The 18455-nt window shown below is 39.3% G+C and overlaps 2 protein-coding genes across 2 annotated transcripts; both read right to left on the reverse strand.

The window, feature by feature from the left end:
- Positions 1 to 3184: 3184 nt before the first annotated feature.
- On the reverse strand, positions 3185 to 9920 carry LOC108245775. Its single transcript, XM_025009789.2, has 2 exons — positions 9412 to 9920; positions 3185 to 3760 (listed from the first exon to the last, which is right to left on the reverse strand). The coding sequence occupies exons 1-2, from the start codon at positions 9611 to 9613 to the stop codon at positions 3609 to 3611; spliced, it is 354 nt and encodes a 117-aa protein (XP_024865557.2). The 5' UTR covers positions 9614 to 9920; the 3' UTR covers positions 3185 to 3608.
- A 4502-nt stretch (positions 9921 to 14422) lies between these two features.
- rpl35 (ribosomal protein L35) lies at positions 14423 to 18050 on the reverse strand. Its single transcript, XM_017432956.3, has 4 exons — positions 17935 to 18050; positions 16393 to 16529; positions 15723 to 15804; positions 14423 to 14614 (listed from the first exon to the last, which is right to left on the reverse strand). Exons 1-4 carry the CDS (start codon positions 17935 to 17937, stop codon positions 14465 to 14467), a joined length of 372 nt encoding a protein of 123 aa, XP_017288445.1. The 5' UTR covers positions 17938 to 18050; the 3' UTR covers positions 14423 to 14464.
- Between the last annotated feature and the right edge of the window lie 405 nt (positions 18051 to 18455).

Here is an 18455-nt window from a genome sequence, read left to right on the forward strand (position 1 = left end):
GCACCTTCTTAAAATACCAAAACAGGGCCCGGTCCGCCATGTTGGATGTCGCAGTTACGGCCCAGAAGTGCAAGTAAAAGACGTAACCTGTACTGTCCCAATTCTCCAATGTCTGCTTGTAACCTGCGCACACAAACCCTTCTGTGCACTTCGACTGAGTAAACACTTCATAGAGGGGCGTAGGGTGGAGTGTGAGTATTGGGACCGGGCCTTGGTATTTTAAGAAGGTGCCAGTACAATTTTAAAAGTACAGTTTAGGTATTTTTGCTTTCCAAAGTCATTGCAGGAGATATTTGGCTGTTCAAATGTGTTTTGTTGTGACTTGTTGAATACAGAGCAAAGTTTGATCGTATTCACACATGTACAGCAGAGTGGAATAGGCGCCGGAACCACTGGGGCCAGGGGGCCATTGGCCCCCCCCACTTTCCGGCCCTGCCAGTGCGCTGCGTGTTCCCACCTGACGGCTGCACAGACTGCACGCAACTCTCACAGACTGTGACTAACGTGTCTCTGTGTTTATATAGAGACAGAAGCACAAATAAAACCTACAGCATTGAGATCTGGACCAAATTCTTAAAGTTCCAGTCCAGGGTCAAAACAGTCACCAAAAAGCAGATGCGGATGCGATAGCGCGGAGTCGGGGTTGGGATCATTAACACATGAAAAAATTCTTACTTTGGTAATAATAATGTCATGACATGAATGGCTCACTGCATATTTAATTTGTAATGATAGTAGTGTAAGTTGTAGAGAAAATATCCAGCGTTGGCAAAAGTCGAGTTGATTTAATGAGTTGATATCTTTTTTCCTGTATGTCACTGTACAGTATGTTTCTATAACTTCTGCAGGACTTTAGCTGATGAGACAAGAGCTGAAGAATGTGAGGTCAAGCTAACACCACAGGCCCATTTTCCTCTTGTTACATCGCACCAGAGACCTCAGATCAGATAACAGATTGAGCCTCTACCTCCTCATGGGTACAACAGAAAGAAAACCACTCCTCTTTCACACACAGGTTTAAAACACAAAATCCATAATATTGTGTTGTATAATTTGCCAAAATTATAACCAGTGAGGCTCTGATGAGAGGGTCCCAATAGCCACAGCACAACAGGTATTTCAACCTGGAGAGACTCACACAGAGAAAAGCTGCGATTAAATAGTTTTATTGGATATGAAAGACATAAGATTTTGGCGCTCGGACCCCGGCAGAAGACGTGAGTGCTGCATAGCAATAAGCTTGGATGAGAAGCTTAAGGTGAGGATTAGAGGCATCTTCCCGGGCCAGACACTGGTGGTGGAGGTTAAAGAGAGGAAGGAGGCTTGAAGGAGCTGGGAAAATAGCAGTGGAGAAGGGGTGGAGGTGGGCTGAAGTTCGGCTGGAGAATAGATGAAGCCATTATGGTAGTCCTTTTAAACGAAGGCTTGCTCGCTGATTGGTTAAGATGGAAGCACGGTCTGGTGCTGATAGGCTGCAGTGGAAGCACATGACGCAGCGATTGGAAAATGCAGGAGAGGCTGAGGCAGGTCTTCCAGTTTGAATTTACGCCTAGGCTCCATTTATGCAGCTCGGGGCCACTTAAAGTCACCATAATGAGACTGGACAACTGATGCACTAATGTAACACAAGTAACCTTTAGAGGAACAGGTGTATTTGTTTCAAAATAAAAGTGGAATAAACAACAGCTGCAGAGACAAGATGAGACCACACAGTGAGAAAAGATAAAAAGAACATTCAGATACTGAAGCACTAATTACTTCTAAAGAATGTTATATCCAGAGAGCATGAGAGTGAAAGAACAAGACTTGCCCAAAGCAGATTTCTACATCAGAAATAAGTCTATTTACTCTTACATGTTTTTCTGTCTTTTTCGTTATTCAACTGCTTTACTGCCTGTCTTTGTTCCACATATTTCTGCGTTGATTTTGGTTACTCCCAACAAGCCACAGGCTGTAGCACACACACAAAAAGAAACAAAGTTGGTGTAACTTCTGAAGTTAAATCCCAACAGTTTCATTGTTTGTAAGAAACTAATTAAAATAGAACAGAAGACTGAGCTTTCAGTTAAAAGAGCCATTCGTTAAATTCAAACACTGGGGCTGAAACAATAATTATTTCCTTCAAAGTAAAGAGGAACCTCTCAAAGATATGATGTTTTAATTTACAGTTGTATGTCCAACCCTAATTCTGAAAAAGTTTGGATTTTGTATAAAATGTAAAAAAAATAGAATGCAATGAATGGCAAATCTCATAAACGCTTATTTTATTTACAATGGAACATAGTAAACATAGAAAATGTTTAAACTAAGAAATTGTACCATTTTTAGAAAAAAAAAAATGGTCATTTTGAATTTGATGGCAGAAATTTCTCAAAAAGTTAGGACAGGGCTATGTTTACACCTGTGAAACATCCCCTTTTCTTCCAACAACACACTGTCAGTGCTCTCCCTTTCTTTTCTGATGTGGCTGTTTAACAGTCCTGTCTTTGCTGGACTTTTTGTTTCATGATGCGATAAAGGTTTTCAAAGAATGAAAGGTCTGGACTGCTGGCAGGACAATGGATTCCTGGAAGAAGTGGAATATTGTCTGTCTATCGATTTTGTCAGTGGAGGCATATTTGAGTTTTTGATAACAGGATTTCTGCTGTTTGGATTAGGCAGTTACCTGACATATCATCAAATTCGTTTGATGGGTTCGGCTTTCAACACTCAAACTGTGATATTACAGGAGCTGAATCGCAAGTTGGATGCGATCCTTTTACAGGACCGCAGACTAAATTGCGGTTCCGGGACTCAGGAATGAAATGGGTTACATCTTGGAGAAAGTTGCTCACTCGAATCAGACGGAATGGTCCTGGAATTTGGCTGTTTGGATTCGCCATTGAGAAGTATCAGCAAGACTTTCAAGGCAGACGGGAAACATAATGTCGGCCTGATCCAAAACAATTATTGTTATGTGAATCTGGCTCCCTTAGGCTGACTTTGGTCAGCTATCTTCAATTTCTCCCTGGATTTTATGTAAACAAGATGCTCTGCCCCCTCCATTGCTTAAAGACATCTGTGGATCTGCTCTGGGCTGTCTGATAAACATTCCATCACATTATCAAAGACAATGGCCTCTGTGATGTGATTCATGGACTTCTCTACAAACAAACACACACACACACTCATACAACACGCACCACACTGCCTCCCACCGCCTCTACACACACACACACACACACACACACACATACACACATACACTTCCCACTGTCTCTGCCTCATCTCTGTCACCCCACCCGCACTCCCTCCCTCCCCTTTCTACATTTAAACATCTGATATGTATACTGTGTTTCATTATGAATAAAATATGGGTTTATGAGATTAGCAAATCACTGCATTCTGTTTTTATTTTTTTACATTTTACACAGCATCCCAATGCTTTCCAATTTGGGGTTGTATATTGATGTAGATTCTTAGCCATCCAGGAGGACATGGCTTTTTAAAAAAAGTGAGAACAATTTGTAAAAAAAAAAAAAAGAACATAAAAACTTGGCACCACCACACAGGTTAAGGAATAAACAATGACCAGCTGAGAGATGCTGACATGTTCCAGAGCTCAACGCTCACACTGTGTCAGGTCTACAACTGGAACACAGCATAGATCTTTGTGCTGGCCGTCTTTCACTACAGAAGTAGCAGACCATACACCACACACTGTGCTCTGGAGAGATCTGCACTCCACTGCTGGTCTGGAAAGGTCTGAGTGCACAGGAACCTGTCAGCAGAGAAGAAAAGATAAATGTCAGACTAACAGGGACATGGACAAGGACTGAGTCAGGTTCTCCCCATAAGACCCTGATAGCAAGTACAGAAAATGAGTGAGTGAGTGAGCGAGTGAATGAAACTTGTGTAAAACACTCTCAAAAGTTAAATAAATCAAGTAGCATTTTTACAAACTAATTATAAGCAATTAATGATTCTGATACAGTTGCAGTCAGAAGTTAACATCCACTCACCATGTGTATGAATGTCATTAATTTTGGTCGTTTATAGAACTTCAATGATTATTAAAGACAAGAACTGAGCACACAAGGCTTACATTTATTGTAAATTGTCCCTAATCCACACAGGTTCAAACATAAATACAGTGTTTGGTTAAATGTTTTGAACCACAGACTTTTTCTGTCTGTCAACAAGCTTCTGGCAGAATTATGGCTGATATTTGACTCTTCATGACAGAATTAGTGAAGTTCATTAAAATGAATTGGTTTTCTGGATCAAATGTTCAAAAAGGTTGGGACTTTGGGAAGGCTATTCGAGAGGCTTAATGTTATCAAAATCCAGTTGTGTTGTGTGTTTGTGATCATTGTCCTGTTGGAACACACAACTGTGTCCCAATTTTAACCGTGTAATTGTTCATTTGAGGCCGAGTTTGGAGAACTTGTAGGTAGTCCTTTTTTATTCCATCCACTGGCGCAGTGCACCAGTGCAACAACATGATGCTACCACCACCTTGCTTGACAGTTGGTACAGTGTTCTTAGTTTTGAAAGCTTCACACTGACTTCTCCAAACATACTTCTTGTTATTGCGGTCAAATAACTCAAATCTTTGTTTCATCTGTAAATAAAACCTTTCTCCAGATGGCATTTGACTAGGTCGTGTGGACAGATGCAAATTTCAGTCCAGCTTGAAGGCGTTTCTTTTGGAGCAGGAACTTAATTTTTGTTTGGCACCCTCTTGGTTCATGGTGATGTAAAACTGGCTTCAGTGTGGTTAGGGATACTGATGTTCCAGGAGTTTCCAATTAATGGCAGACTTGAGCCATGGTGGTTCTTGGGTTGTTCCTGAACATCCTGACCTATTTCCTTTGATCTAGGGGTGACAGTTGGTTTATTTTTTCAGACCGTGGCAATGTGGTGATACATCCAAATAACTTGTACTTACATACAATTGTTTGAACTGATGATCTTGGAATCTTAACTTGTCTAAACTTGTGTAAATCAACAGTTCTTCTTAGATTGTCACTGTGTTTCATGGACTTTCCAGTTGTTCTAAGTATTTGTCAATACATTAAGTTCTATCAAACAAATCAATTTTATGATAGCAAAAAAAACAAACTACCAGCTGTAGTCAATCATGATCACTAATGAGAAGTTAATAGGTCTTGGGCTTTTCAAGTTAAAAGCACTTAGAATCTTCAGCACTAATTATTAAAAGATTTTGGAGATTATATAGATACGTTTGAGACTGTTTGTATAATTAATGACCTGGTGTGGATTAGAAAAACTCCACAATAAAATCAAACTTGTGATCCTAATTCTGGTTTGTAAAAATCATCCAACTTGTATAATCATTCCACCCTGGAAAAACAATAGTTCAAATCAATCATTGAAAGCCTTAAATTAATATAACATTCATGTCCACGATGACTATTTGTAAATCTCTGACTACAACTATATTACACACTTTTCATCTAGTTCATCCAATTTTGAATAGTCTCACAGATCTGTGCAGATAATGTAATAGAAATCTCTTTGTCCTCTTCAAATCAATGTGAAATTTTCAAATATTTTTATTGTTGTCTGCTTTATTCTTTAAAAAAATGTCAGTTTTTCATGATCTTTGTATGATGTGTGAAACATTTCCTCTGTTTTATTTCATAATAACTTACAGTATGTCTTAATTAATAAAGATAATTATGAGGAAAAATCCTTTTTATGTGCTTACTTTTTGGTGACTAAACTTACTACTCACAAAGTCTGACATAACCACATGACCGTGTTTTCACTGTTTGCCTGAAATGATGTAAAACCAGTATTTCACTGAGCTGCGACTGTTGGAGACTAGTACACAAATAGGCAAATTTTCAGTTGCAGTCTCACGGAAATGTGAGCGTTTGCAGCCAAGTGATCAGCAAGCCAGGTGGCCACATTTTAAATAGCTAAATTTTGAAAATCACAATTTATTTAAGCATAAGCAGAGAGGCACATCACATTGTGTACACTCTCATTGGCTGAAATCTTTGCTTTTGGACTGAACAGAATTTGCCCAAATGAACAATAAATCAAGAGGATGTGGCAAAACACCTGTCATACAATCAACCCCATATACCTGAATGAAATCTTATGCAGCCCTGTTTGGGCTGTAAAAAAATCTAAACATTTAGAAGGATTCTGTGTTTTTCTTGTGACTCTTTGGTGCTGATGATGTTCTAGACTTCACCAAAATGTTTAAACTTTGTTTGAAAGTAATTTACTTATCTTTCAAAACTTTATTAAAAATGTTAGCCTATGTATACCATCTGTCCCTGATCAACATGGGTTTTAGACCTGGAGATGTTTTCTGCCAGAGGAAAGATCCTATGCAGGTGTCAAAATACAGCTCTAGTCTGGAACAAATTGTATAAATGGACAAGCAGGGCTAAGCTCTCCCCAACATTTACTAAATTGATTTGAAAAATAACAAAATTAGTGTCAAACAGTATTTAAACCAATTGTTTCACATTTTGGTAAAGTCTAGAACAGCTTGAACCCCAAACAGTCACAGAAAAAACAGAATCTTCCTAAATGGGCTTGTTTTTTACAGCCCAAACACAGCAGTTAATCTATCTGCTCTGCTCTCAATTCCACTTTGCGGTCTTTGTTTGTTCTACTCTCCATGTTTGTATTTGTAATTTTTTCTATCATTAACATGTGTTTTTCTGTGTATTTCTTACACCTGGACCAGTCATTCTATCTTTGTCTGTGTTTCTTTTCTGTCCTCTTAAACCCCAGCCAGTCGAGGCAGATGACCACTCGTCCTGAGCCTAATACTGGTTTCTTCCTGTTAAAAGGGAGTTTTTCCTTTCCACTGTTGCCATTGTGCTACTCAGGATGAGAGACTGTGACGAAGTGAGGATTCAACGCAATCTGCTGCCTTCCATTGATAAATAATTTTTACTAATTGGCTTTTTATAATGTATGTGAATGTTTTTGTACAGTGCCATGAGACAACATTTGTTATGAATTGGTGCTTTATAAAGAAACTGAACTGAACTGAATTTTATTTGTCTCAGGGGTTGAGTGATTGACAGGTGTCAATAATTTGTTGCTAATTTGGGCTAATTTTGTTTAGCTGAAAGGCCAAAGCCTTCAGCCAGCAAGTGTACACAACATCCCAACCTCTGGGCTTGAGTTTGTGCACAACAGAAAATGAGAAATGACTAGTATTAGCATGAATACAGCGGATTTGTTTTTTTTCCTTTCTCATTCATTTTTGGTACTGTTTTTGGTGGAAAAACTGGAAGTGGAGAGGCTGAGGACACAGATCAAAAAATATTTAAATTGAGAAATGGTTCAACTGTGTCTTTTGTTTTACTTGGTTTCAGCAAAAACACTAGCTAATGGTGTTAGCATTTTACCCATGTGCAGAGAAAGTGAACTGAGAGGTGAAACTGGTGGAGATGTACAGTAATGTGGGGTATGAGGTTTTACGTCTACAATGTAGGTTTAGCTGGTCTTGATTAGGAACGATCTTCAGTGATGTTTGATTTGCTTGTCTGAACTAATCTGAATGACGTAAGAAACACAACACTTTTTCTAACAGTCATTGGACCATTTTTGGTAGTATTTCCTGATTTATCTTCACTTTTATGGAAAGTGCAGTTAAAATATACGTAGAAGGTCATAATACTATCAGATTATTTTTTACAAGTTCATTGTTTAATGACAAAGTGCTAACTAAGCCCACACAACACTGTCATCCTGTGCTACTAAACACCAATCCATGCTTTCATGCCCAGATATACACTGCCTAGCCAAAAAAAGAGTTGCCACCAAAAAAAAAAAAGGTTACACACTCTAATATTTCATTGGACCGCCTTTAGCTTTGATTAAGGCACACATTCACTGTGACATTCTTTTGATAAGCCGTGATAATGTCACAAGATTTATTTCCATCCAGTGTTGCATTAATTTTTCACTAAGATCTTGCATTAATGATGGTAGAGTCTGACCTTCTCCAGCACATCCCAAAGATTCTCAATGGGGTTAAGGTCTGGACTCTGTGGTGGCCAATCCATGTGTGAAAATGATGTCTCTCACTCCCTGAACCTCTCTTTCACAATTCAAGCTTGATGAATCCTGGCGTTGTCATCTTGGAATATGCCCGTGCCATCAGGGAAGAAAAGCTCCATTGCTGGAATAACCTGGTCATTCAGTATATTCAGGTAGTCAGCTGACCTTTGACCTCATTCTTTGAGCTCATACTGTTGCTAAACCTAGACCTGACCAACTGCAGCAACCCCAGATCATAGCACTGCCCCCACAGGCTTGGACAGTAGGCAACACTCCACCTGCCTCTCTTCTTACCCTGATGCACCCATCACTCTGGAACAGGGTAAATCTGGACTCATCAGACCACATGACCTTCTTCCATTGCTCCAGAGTCCAATCTTTATGCTCCTGAGCAAACTGAAGCCTTTTTTTCTGGTTAGCCTCACTGATTGGTGGTTTTCTTAAGGCTACACAGCTGTTCAGTCCCAATCCTTTGAGTTCCCTTCACATTGTGCGTGTGGAAATCCTCTTACTTTCACAGTTAAACGTAGCCTGGAGTTCTACTGTTGTTTTTCTTCAATTTGATTTTAGTAAACATTTAAGGGGTTGTAGATATCCATCCATTTATCCATTTTCTTTACCTGCATTTTATCTTTCTGGGTAGCAGGGAGCTGATGCCTATCTCCAGCAGTCACTGTGTGAGAGGCAGGGGACACACGGGACAGATCACAAGTCCATCGCAGGGACACATAGAGACAAACACCTATTCATACTCTTACTCACAATTAGGGACAATTTAGAGTTACCAATTAACCTAACATGCATGTTTTTGGTCAGCAGGAGGAAACCAGAGCACCTGGAAAAAATCCACGCATGCACAGGGAGAACATGTAAACTCCACCCAGAACGGCCTCGGGTGAGAAGCAATCCTGCGACCTTCTTGCTGCTGTAACCCTAACCACTAGTTGTAGTTGTATATCCAGAAATTACTCTCTGAAAGTTTCATTAAAATCTATTCACTGGTTCATGAAATATTTTACTAACAGACAGGGTTGATGCTAACAATTAATGCCAAAATTGAAGGCAAAAAATACTAAATGTGTAGCACTGAGTTTACCTGATTTTACCTCAATTTATGTAAACCTTGCTGAGGTACAGCCATTTTTGTGTTGTTAATTTTGCTTAGCTGTGGCAGCCATCTTGAATTGGGTTGACTCCATAAGTTATTCAGTTGTAGATGTACATCTAATGATTACTTTCTGGGAATTTCATTAAAATCTGTCCACTGGTTCATGAGATATTTTGCTAACGCTACAGACAAATGAAAACATAGACATGGGTAAAAACATTATCGCCTTTTGCCTTTGGTGGCGGGCGATAATAAAACACTACCAATGATAAAGTATGCAGCTGCACTGAGGAAGAGGATGATGAGGAAGATAGTGCCCAGACCCAGATCCCCCATGGCACAGGCATTTGGACAAGCACAGGGGCTCTCCACCCAGATGTGCAGGGGCCCCTTGGGGCTGAGGCTCTGTTCTCGGATGGTGGACACGGACTGGTTTGGATTACAGTGGTAATGTGCCACAGTCATCGGCTGGCTCCTGTGAACTGGGACAGGAGGACAAAACCAAGATTCTCTGTCAGGTCATGGTCCAATAACGAAGGGCTTCATATCATCTGTCTGTTTTTTTTTTTATTTTTCTGTTTTGTTTTGTTTTTTCAATCCAACTACTTCTGCATTTTTTGTGCTACTTGAGCCATTTATATATCAAAACATTCAAATCATTCAGGAGACGTGTGCAGTGACTTTAGTTTTTAGTAACTTTTACAGTTTTCAAAATAAATAACTTTATTTATAAATATTTCCCCAATAGAAATACACTGAAATCTCTTCAGTTAATTCAAAAACACTTTTCTCTGAAATCTGCTTCAGCATATTTGCTCTGCTGTTGTATTATGCTACTTTTAGCTTTCAGTTAGCCATTGTTTTGTTTAGCTTTTAGCTAACTTTTTGCTACATTAAGATTCTAGCTAGCCTTTTTAAAGTTTTTTCTTTTTAGCTAATCTTTTGCTAATTTTAGGTTTTACTTATCCTTTTGTTACTTTTGGCCTTTAGCTACTTTTAGTCAGCCTTTTGATAGTTTTCTCTTTTGCTGTTTTGTTACATTTAGTTTTTCACTAGATTTAGCTACTTTTAGTGTCTAGCTAGCCTTTTCATACTTTTAGCTGAGCTCACCTTTTGCTACTTTTAACTTTTAACTGATCATTTGATGCTTTTGCAACTTTTAGTGTCTAACTGCTGTTTTGCTATTTTTACTTTGTAGTTAGCTTTTTGTTACTCTTAGCTACTAGAAAGCCTTTTGCTACTTTCAGCTACTCTTTTCCTATTTTTATGATTTTTTGCTGTGTTTAGCTAGCATTTTCCTCCTCTTAGCTAGAGTTCAGCTTCTGTTGAATCAGTTTGATCTTTTTCAGTAAATTTCAGCAAGGTTCCCAGCATATGCATTGTATTTTTACAGAAATTGTAATTATAAAGTTATGTTTCAGCTCACCAAAATAAGTCACAGACAGCATCTTCAGAGTGTGATTATAGTGAAACTCATTCCCTTCGTGTCTCCCGTAGTTAATATAGTGGCTGTTGTGTCCACTGAGTCTCTGATACCTAATTAGATACACATTAAGAAACAAAACATAACAAAATATGTTTATTAAATGTGAGTTGCCTACAATACATGGCAAGTCGCCATACTGATCAAACTCAAACATGAAAAGAAGTGAAAAGTAGAAAACAGCCTAAGGTAGAATTTCTCGACAATTTCCCATCACCACTTTTTCCAAATAAGAGATGAACTGCTATAAATTAAAACTATATAATGTAGAAAATGTGCTCCTCAGTTAGCTTTAGTCTTCTCAGAAAACAATCGTGAGAAATATGGTTCATTGTTGTCTTTCAGCTGCTTCCTGATGTAACCTGAAGCCGTATGGGACTGACATATGGTCTGTCCCCGCCCCTTTCTGTTTGCTGCAGCGACGTCACACTCGGGCTCGCTCGGGCCCAGGCCGATGTGCGCCGAAAGCGACGCCATTTTGATCAAATGATCTTAAAGGCGCAGGCAATGACTTATATGTTATAAATCAGCATATAAGTCATTGGGCGCAGGGCTGTGTAAACAATGTGGAGGGCTAACGAGATTTAAAATTTGTCAGCAAGATGAGACAAATTTTACATGTACTCTATCATTCAAGTTCACAGATACGCACTGTTATTTTAATAGGATGTACTGTCAGTAATATAGATTCAAAAACTAAAACGTCCTGCTCAGTTTGGGTTTGTGTCAGGGCTCCTCCTAGTGGCTACCCTGTTTTCAGCTGAAAAATTAAATAAATGATACAGTGTATTTATTAGGAACATTTATAAGTGCCGCCATTTGCCAAAGTGCTATACAATAACATAAAAGAAATGTTGATATACACACACACATACACACAATTTCTTTTTCATAATTTAAACATTAAAAATGTAATATCATAAAAACTAATTTGATGACAACTATTATAAATAGTACTGTTAAAAATATTTTGAAAAATTACATTATTTATTTTGTATGACTTATAATTGTAACTTAATATAAGGACACATGAATGGGGACATGTTAGTAAACCCAAGTTGCATTTAAAATCAGATTTTGTTATTTTAAATAAATTCATCTTGCGTACATATAGTTTTATGGTAAAGAGAAGTCAAACTTATAAGATAAAATAATGGAATGTGAAGTCAAAAGGCACCATTTAGTAGGAATGACCCAGATGTGAGTCATCAAGCAAGGTCTGCTTTAAACATTTTGCTATTGGAATCAATTCTGTCTATTGGTTAGCAAAATATTTCATAAAACACTGACTGGACTTTTATGAAACTTTCAGAAAATAACTGATGTACACCTACAATCAACCAGATTTAAGATGGCCACCACAGCTAATCAGCATTAGCCAACACACCGTAGTCAGTTTTACAGATACTGGTGGTTACTGAGAGTCATCTCATTCTGACTACCTGACAGTGAGACACGCAGCTACACTGGTACAGTCGCCTCCTGTTGGCTCCACTGGCTGTGAGAAGTGCTGACAGGGGCTGAGGGAGAGGAGGATCTCTGCATCAGACAGCAGGTTTTCTGCTGGAACGGGCCTCAAACGCACCAGGAAACCGTCTGCGTCTCCCAGAGAGTCCAGGTTGATCACTCCACTGCCATCCTTCAGGATGCATTTGCAGCCATTGATTCTGAAGCAGCCTGGCTTGTCAGCAGGGCTGGAGGAGCAATGAACGCTGAAGCAAACAAACAGTGTGGAGAAGACCGCATGAAGCTTCATGGTGCCTTTAAAAAGATTAGTGCTGAGTTCTGTTCTGACGGGACCAACAGGCAACTGACAGCAGGGTGTCCACAGAAACGCACATAGCATGAAGGTGAGTCATTCCAGGCATTCCCCTGTGCTCAGATCAGCAGCTTCTCAAATGCAGACATGCACAGAAATATCACAGCAGGTTGACTTCTGTGAAAAATCACATGTCAAAGAAATTTTAACTCTGTCAACGCCTCACCAAATTAAAAGAAAATTAAAGGATTGCACATCGTTCACTACCTTTCATGCCAACTTCAAACTAAGATGGTCTTATGTTAAGAATTCAAGTTGTAGCCATTTCAGTCCAACTTTAGAAGTACCACACTCAGTCACACACCATATTGTGAGAAGTTACACTCACAGTATACGTGCCGGTCTCTCCAGCATGAAGACAAATACAGCGCCTTGCTAAAGTATTCAGCCCCTTGAACTTTTCAACCTTCTCAGGCTTCAAACATAAAGATCTAACATTTTTATTATTTTGTGAAGCATCAACAAGTGGGACACAATCGTGAGGTGGAATGAAATTTAATATTTTAAACTTTTGTAACAAAAAACTGCAAAGTGGGGCGTGCATTATTCGACCCCTTTACTTTCAGTGAGGATCTCTGAATGATCCAATATTGTCCTAAATGACTGATGATAAATAGAATCCACCTGAGTGTAATCAAGTCCCCGTATAAATGCATAGTGATAGTCTTAGGGTTGTGTTCAAAGTGCAGAGAGCATGATGAAGACCAAGGAACACACCAGGCAGGTCCGAGATACTGTTGTGGAGAAGTTTAAAGCTGGATTTGGATACAAAAAGATTTCCCAAGCTTTAAACATCTGAAGGAGCACTGTGCAAGGGATCATATTGAGATGGAAGGAATATCAGACCACCGCAAATCTACCAAGACCCGGCCGTCCGTCTAAACTTTCCTCTGAAAAAAGAAGACTGATCAGAGATGCAGCCAAGAGGCCCATGATCACTCTGGATGAACTGCAGAGATCTACAGCTGAGGTGGGAGAGTCTGTCCATAAGACAACAATCAGTGGTACACTGTACAAATCTGGCCTTTATGGAAGAGTGGCAAGAAGAAAGCCATTTCTCAGACATCCATAAAAAGTCTCGTTTAAAGTTTGCCACAAGCCACCTGGGAGACACACCAAACACGTGGAAGGTGCTCTGGTCAGATAAAACCACAATCAAACTTTTCGCCCACAATGCAAAATGACGTTTGGCATAAAAGCAACACAGCTCATCACCCTGAACACACCATCCCCACTGTCAAACATGGAGGTGGCAGCATCATGGTTTGGGCCTGCTTTTCTTCAGCGGGGACAGGGAAGATGGTTAAAATGGAGCCAAATACAGGACCATTCTGGAAGAAAACCTGTTGGAGTCTGCAAAAGACCTGAGACTGGGACGGAGATTTATCTTCCAACAAGACAATCATCCAAAACATAAAGCTAAATCTACAATGGAATGCTTCCCAAATAAACATATCCAGGTGTTAGAACAGCCAAGTCAAAGTCCAGACCTGAATCTAATCAAGAATCTGTGAAAAGAGCTGAAAACTGCTGTTTACAAGCGCTCTTCATCCAACCTCACTGAGCTCGAGCTGTTTTGCAAAGAATGGGCAAGAATTTCAGTCTCTCCATGTGCAAAACTGATAAGACATACCCCAAGCGACTTGCAGCTGTAATCACAGCAAAAGGTGACGCTACAGAGTATTAACATTGCAGTTTTTTTATTTGTTAAAAGTTTAAAATATCCATTAAATTTCATTCCACCTCACAATTGTGTCCCACTTGTTGATGATTCTTCACAAAACAGGGCATGAATAATCAACTACATGTCAAAAAACTCTGAATGATCACTTCAAGTGAAGTCAAACCTGATGACCTCTGGAAGCTTCAGGTCACTCAGTTCTGTGTGAATAATGACTGAAATGAGCTGCAGATTGGTGTAAGTGTGGCTGATGAAAGCAGAGCTAGTAGAGGAACTAGTCAACAGCACAAGTTCTTTTTTATCCAGATTTTATTGTGTCAACAGAAAAAGCCTTTAAGCTTTGACAGCAAATTTGCGCATGGAATAGAGGAGGTCTTTCCTCTGCTGTTTCTTGGTGCGCAGACTCTCTTCGTGCTTGTTAAGCCGGCGGCGCATTGCTCTGGTCTTCTTGGGTCTCAAATCCAGGGGCTTGTACTTTTTGCCCTAGAAGATACAAACTTGAGATTCAGTAGAGCAGAAAACCATCCTGTTTGTCTCCAACTGCTGCTATTCAACAACTATTAGATTAGGCATGCAAAGCAAAAACCATGTTTGACTTTTATCTAAGTTGTGTTATTAGTCCACATGTGATGGTGGAAACAATTTCAAGAGGCCAGCAGGAACCCATGTAAGAGCAGAACACTGGAAATGTTATGAAGCTAGATTCAAACACATAACTGAGGCAGGTGCATTTCTAATCCGTCTCCTAGTGAGACAAACATTTAATACACCAAACTATTGTCCCCCCATAGAACATCTATCATTCATCCGAACAGCTGGATTTTTCCAAAATGCTCACAAAAGGAACTTCTGGCCTTTTTTCCGCAGCAAACCAACAAAGCCTTAAATCGTGTGGTTTATTAACCGACAGCTGAACAGCCACGTTGCTCCTTGTAAACATGAAGACTAAATTATTCAAGTTAACACAAGTTTATATTTAAATGACAATAAAAAGGATAGTTTTAGCAGCCTGTCCGAACTCGAGTCTTTTCACAAGCATCGGGAAGCAGGTTTTATATCTGCACCGTGTAAGAGTTGGACCACAAGCTAATTTTAGATGCACCATGGACACGCTCGATTCTGAGCCAACTTTCAAAAAAATAAAAATAAATAAAAATCCTTCATCTGTGTTTCCAGTGAGTGAGAAAGTGAGCAGTTTGTTGCTGGGCTGTGCCGTTTCTACTCGTTCAGTTGCCATAGCTGCTGCTTTGTTTTCACATTTTCTTCACAAAACCAGTCCAATAGGTCTGTAAATAATAGTAATATTTACTTTTTCATAAAAACAAAATATGGATTTCCACAAAAAAAAAAAAAATCAATTTGTCCTTACTACGTCATACATTAAATGGCTGTATGCAAATATTAGTTTTGCACAGTTTATTGGAGATTATAGATTTTGAATGCATCAAAATCTAAAAAAGTGGAAAAAGAAAAACAACCCTTAGTGATTTATTTATCTTTAGATGTGCATCTTATTTCTCTATAAGGTATAGGAAAGACTCAAATGGGCTTGATAAGTTTAAACAAGTGGAAGGCGGCCGGCTCCTCTCACCTTGTAGAACTTCCTCAGGTTCTCCTTCTGTGTCTGGTTGATTACAGTCAGGACTCTGGCGATGGATTTGCGGACCACTCGGCTGTGACAAAACAAAGTGACCACATTTTAATGTCAAGGTAACACCAGCGCATTTCAGCTGAAAAAACTGACTTCATCTATTTTTATTTTCCCTTTTTGTTTTATGATGTCCCCAAACCTGTTTCTGAACAAGTCGGAGGTTACAAATCATTAAGTATCATGAGTCCCAAATCTCTTGTATTTGCATCCACAACAGGAAGAAGAATGTTCAACATTTCAACAAATTGTAAAGGCCTTTATTTGTTTTGCAAGTAAGAAACTAGTTTTAACATCTAAAGATTTGAAGCTGAAAGAAAACGAGAAAAAAACCCGTCCTCATTTATTTTCTCTTTAGTAGCCCTAATACAACATAATATCAGGATATATCTTCATGAATTTTATTAACTTCAAGTTTTCTTTTTGTTTTTAAATGGGGAACAAAATTATCTCTTATTTATCCCCCAGTAGGAAATTCCTGTGCACCAGCTGCAAAGTGATGGGTTTATGAAAACTAAACATTTGCCACAATGATCCAAACTGTGCCCACTGAGCCATTTTGGGTCAGTCCAACATGTTGTGGTGTGTGTCCCCGTCTGCATCAAACACTCACATCTTGGACAGTTTGGAAGCTGCTCCACCCGTGACTTTGGCCACACGGAGCTGGGACAGCTCATTTTTCAGGTCGTCCAGCTGTTTGAGCAGCTCCTCCTTCTTTTTGCCCCGCAGATCTCTTGCCTTGATCTTGGCCTGAAGAAAGTAGTAAGTTAGTACTTAAAAATGTATTTGTATAGCACATTTCAGCAGCAAGGCATTCAAAGTGCTTTACATACATTACAACCCCCCCCCCCCCCCAAAAAAAAAAAAAATCATAAAAATGATAACCATACGGTCAATATGTAACATGATATTTTGTTTAGAGCAGCTTTACACCTGAATTTGTTTGTGGACTACTAATCAAAGGCAGCTCCTTGATTTAAAGGAATTTGTTTTTTGCAGTTTTCTGGGAGTTTGTTCCAGATTGATGGTGCACAGAAACTGAAAGCTGCTTCTCCATGTTTGGTTGCGGTTCTGGGGATACAAAATAGACCAGAACCAGAAGACCTCAGTGTTCTGGAGGGTTGATACGATGATAAGTCTCTGATGTATTGTGGTGCTAGACCGTTCAGTGATTTACAAACTAATAGAAGTATTTTAAAGTCTATTCTCTGAGTTACAGGAAGCCAGTGTAGGGACTTTAAAACCGAGGTGATGTGCTCTATTTTTCTGGTCTTAGAACACGAGCAGCAGCGTTTTGGATCCGCTGCAGCTGTTTGATTTTTTTTGGCAGACCTGTGAAGACACTGTTGCAGTAATATGGGCGACTAAAGATGAACGCGTGCATAATTTACTCTAGGTCTTGTTGTGACATTAATCATTTAATTCTGGAGATGTTCTTCAGTGGTAGAAAGCCGACTTTGTAACTGGTTTTATGTGTCCCTTAAGGTTCAGGTCTGAGTCCATTACTACACCCAGGTGTCGGGCCTGATCACTAGTTTTTAGCTGTAATACGTGAAGCTGGGCGCTGACTCTTAAAGAAGACGAATGTTGGTGAAAGAAAAAAAAATTCACACAGGCGCAGCAGTCCCCAGCTATTGAACTTAATGTTAAATTAAGATGGCAACATCATGTCCCACATATGAAAGAATTGTTAATAAAACACTACACGAGAAAACGGCATCAAATATCACGGCTACGAGTCTAGATAATTATTCAAAGCCGCTCAGGTACGAAGAGAAGAATCCGAGTCATCCATGTAAACGCGTCTCAATGAGGTTAAACTGATTCAATTAAACATTAGCATTCGGCCATTAGACGTCAAGTAGCTCAGTCAGACGATCTAATGATAGTATTTACGAGAAAAGCTAAAGTAGACGAGCTCCCTGTGGACATTTAGTATCACTCGTTAGCATTAGCTTAACAGTTAGCAACCGAGTTTACCAGCCTCGCTCCATAATTTAACATTTTACTCCACTTTTACGACAACCGACCCTACAACACACGCATAGACAAGAACACAAGGACCTTACCTGCACGTAGCACAAAAACTACACTCATTTAATTCTGTTTTAAAGGGAAAATGTTCTTAGTTTAATGAAGAGAGTCTGAACCTCACCATGTTCCTCGTCGCTGCCTTGGTGGAAAGGCCGGACACACCGCGTGCTCACGAAAAGGAGCTTCCGGTGTTTGTAGGTGTTGTGTCAAAAAAGGTCCCCCTGCCGTTAAAAGCACTCGCGTAAACAGAGACGACATTTCGTCATAAAATTAATTCAGGTTTTTTTTTAAAACTTATAAATCGAGTAAAAAAACAAACGTTACTAACAGACTTGCAGTTTTCAGTACCCGTAAGAACCAGGCGGCCAGAAAACGCACCTCTTGCTTTTTGTGACGAGGGACGAGTTAAAATCACGAAATTCACACTATAAAATAAAATTTGTAAGTACCTGGAAAAACTACATAGCTTTCATTTTGAAAAGAAAAAATCTGATCTGAAGTGTAATAGAAAAACGCAACTCCGCTGTCACGTTTGAGTTTTATTTTCATTTTTATAAACCTTTTTTTAAAGCCTTTTCTCCCGACAGGCATTTGAATGGAGTGCCGGATGCGCTCCTTAGAGTCACAACTTACAGCGGTCAC

Source organism: Kryptolebias marmoratus, linkage group LG1 (assembly GCF_001649575.2).
Source record: "Kryptolebias marmoratus isolate JLee-2015 linkage group LG1, ASM164957v2, whole genome shotgun sequence".
In the NCBI taxonomy this organism is placed as follows: Eukaryota; Metazoa; Chordata; class Actinopteri; order Cyprinodontiformes; family Rivulidae; genus Kryptolebias; species Kryptolebias marmoratus.

Excerpts from the sequence above, each read along its gene's own strand:
- rpl35 (XM_017432956.3), bottom strand. Across the intron at positions 15,805-16,392 it reads GCTTCCAAACTGTCCAAGAT|CCGAGTGGTCCGCAAATCCA; the intron begins GTGAGTGTTTGA and ends GTTTTGTCACAG. Across the intron at positions 14,615-15,722 it reads ACCTGAGGAAGTTCTACAAG|GGCAAAAAGTACAAGCCCCT; the intron begins GTGAGAGGAGCC and ends TGTATCTTCTAG.
- LOC108245775 (XM_025009789.2), bottom strand. The coding sequence starts at position 9,613 with ATGACTGTGGCACATTACCACTGTAATCCAAACCAGTCCGTGTCCACC. Across the intron at positions 3,761-9,411 it reads AGCTGCATACTTTATCATTG|GTTCCTGTGCACTCAGACCT; the intron begins GTAGTGTTTTAT and ends CTCTGCTGACAG.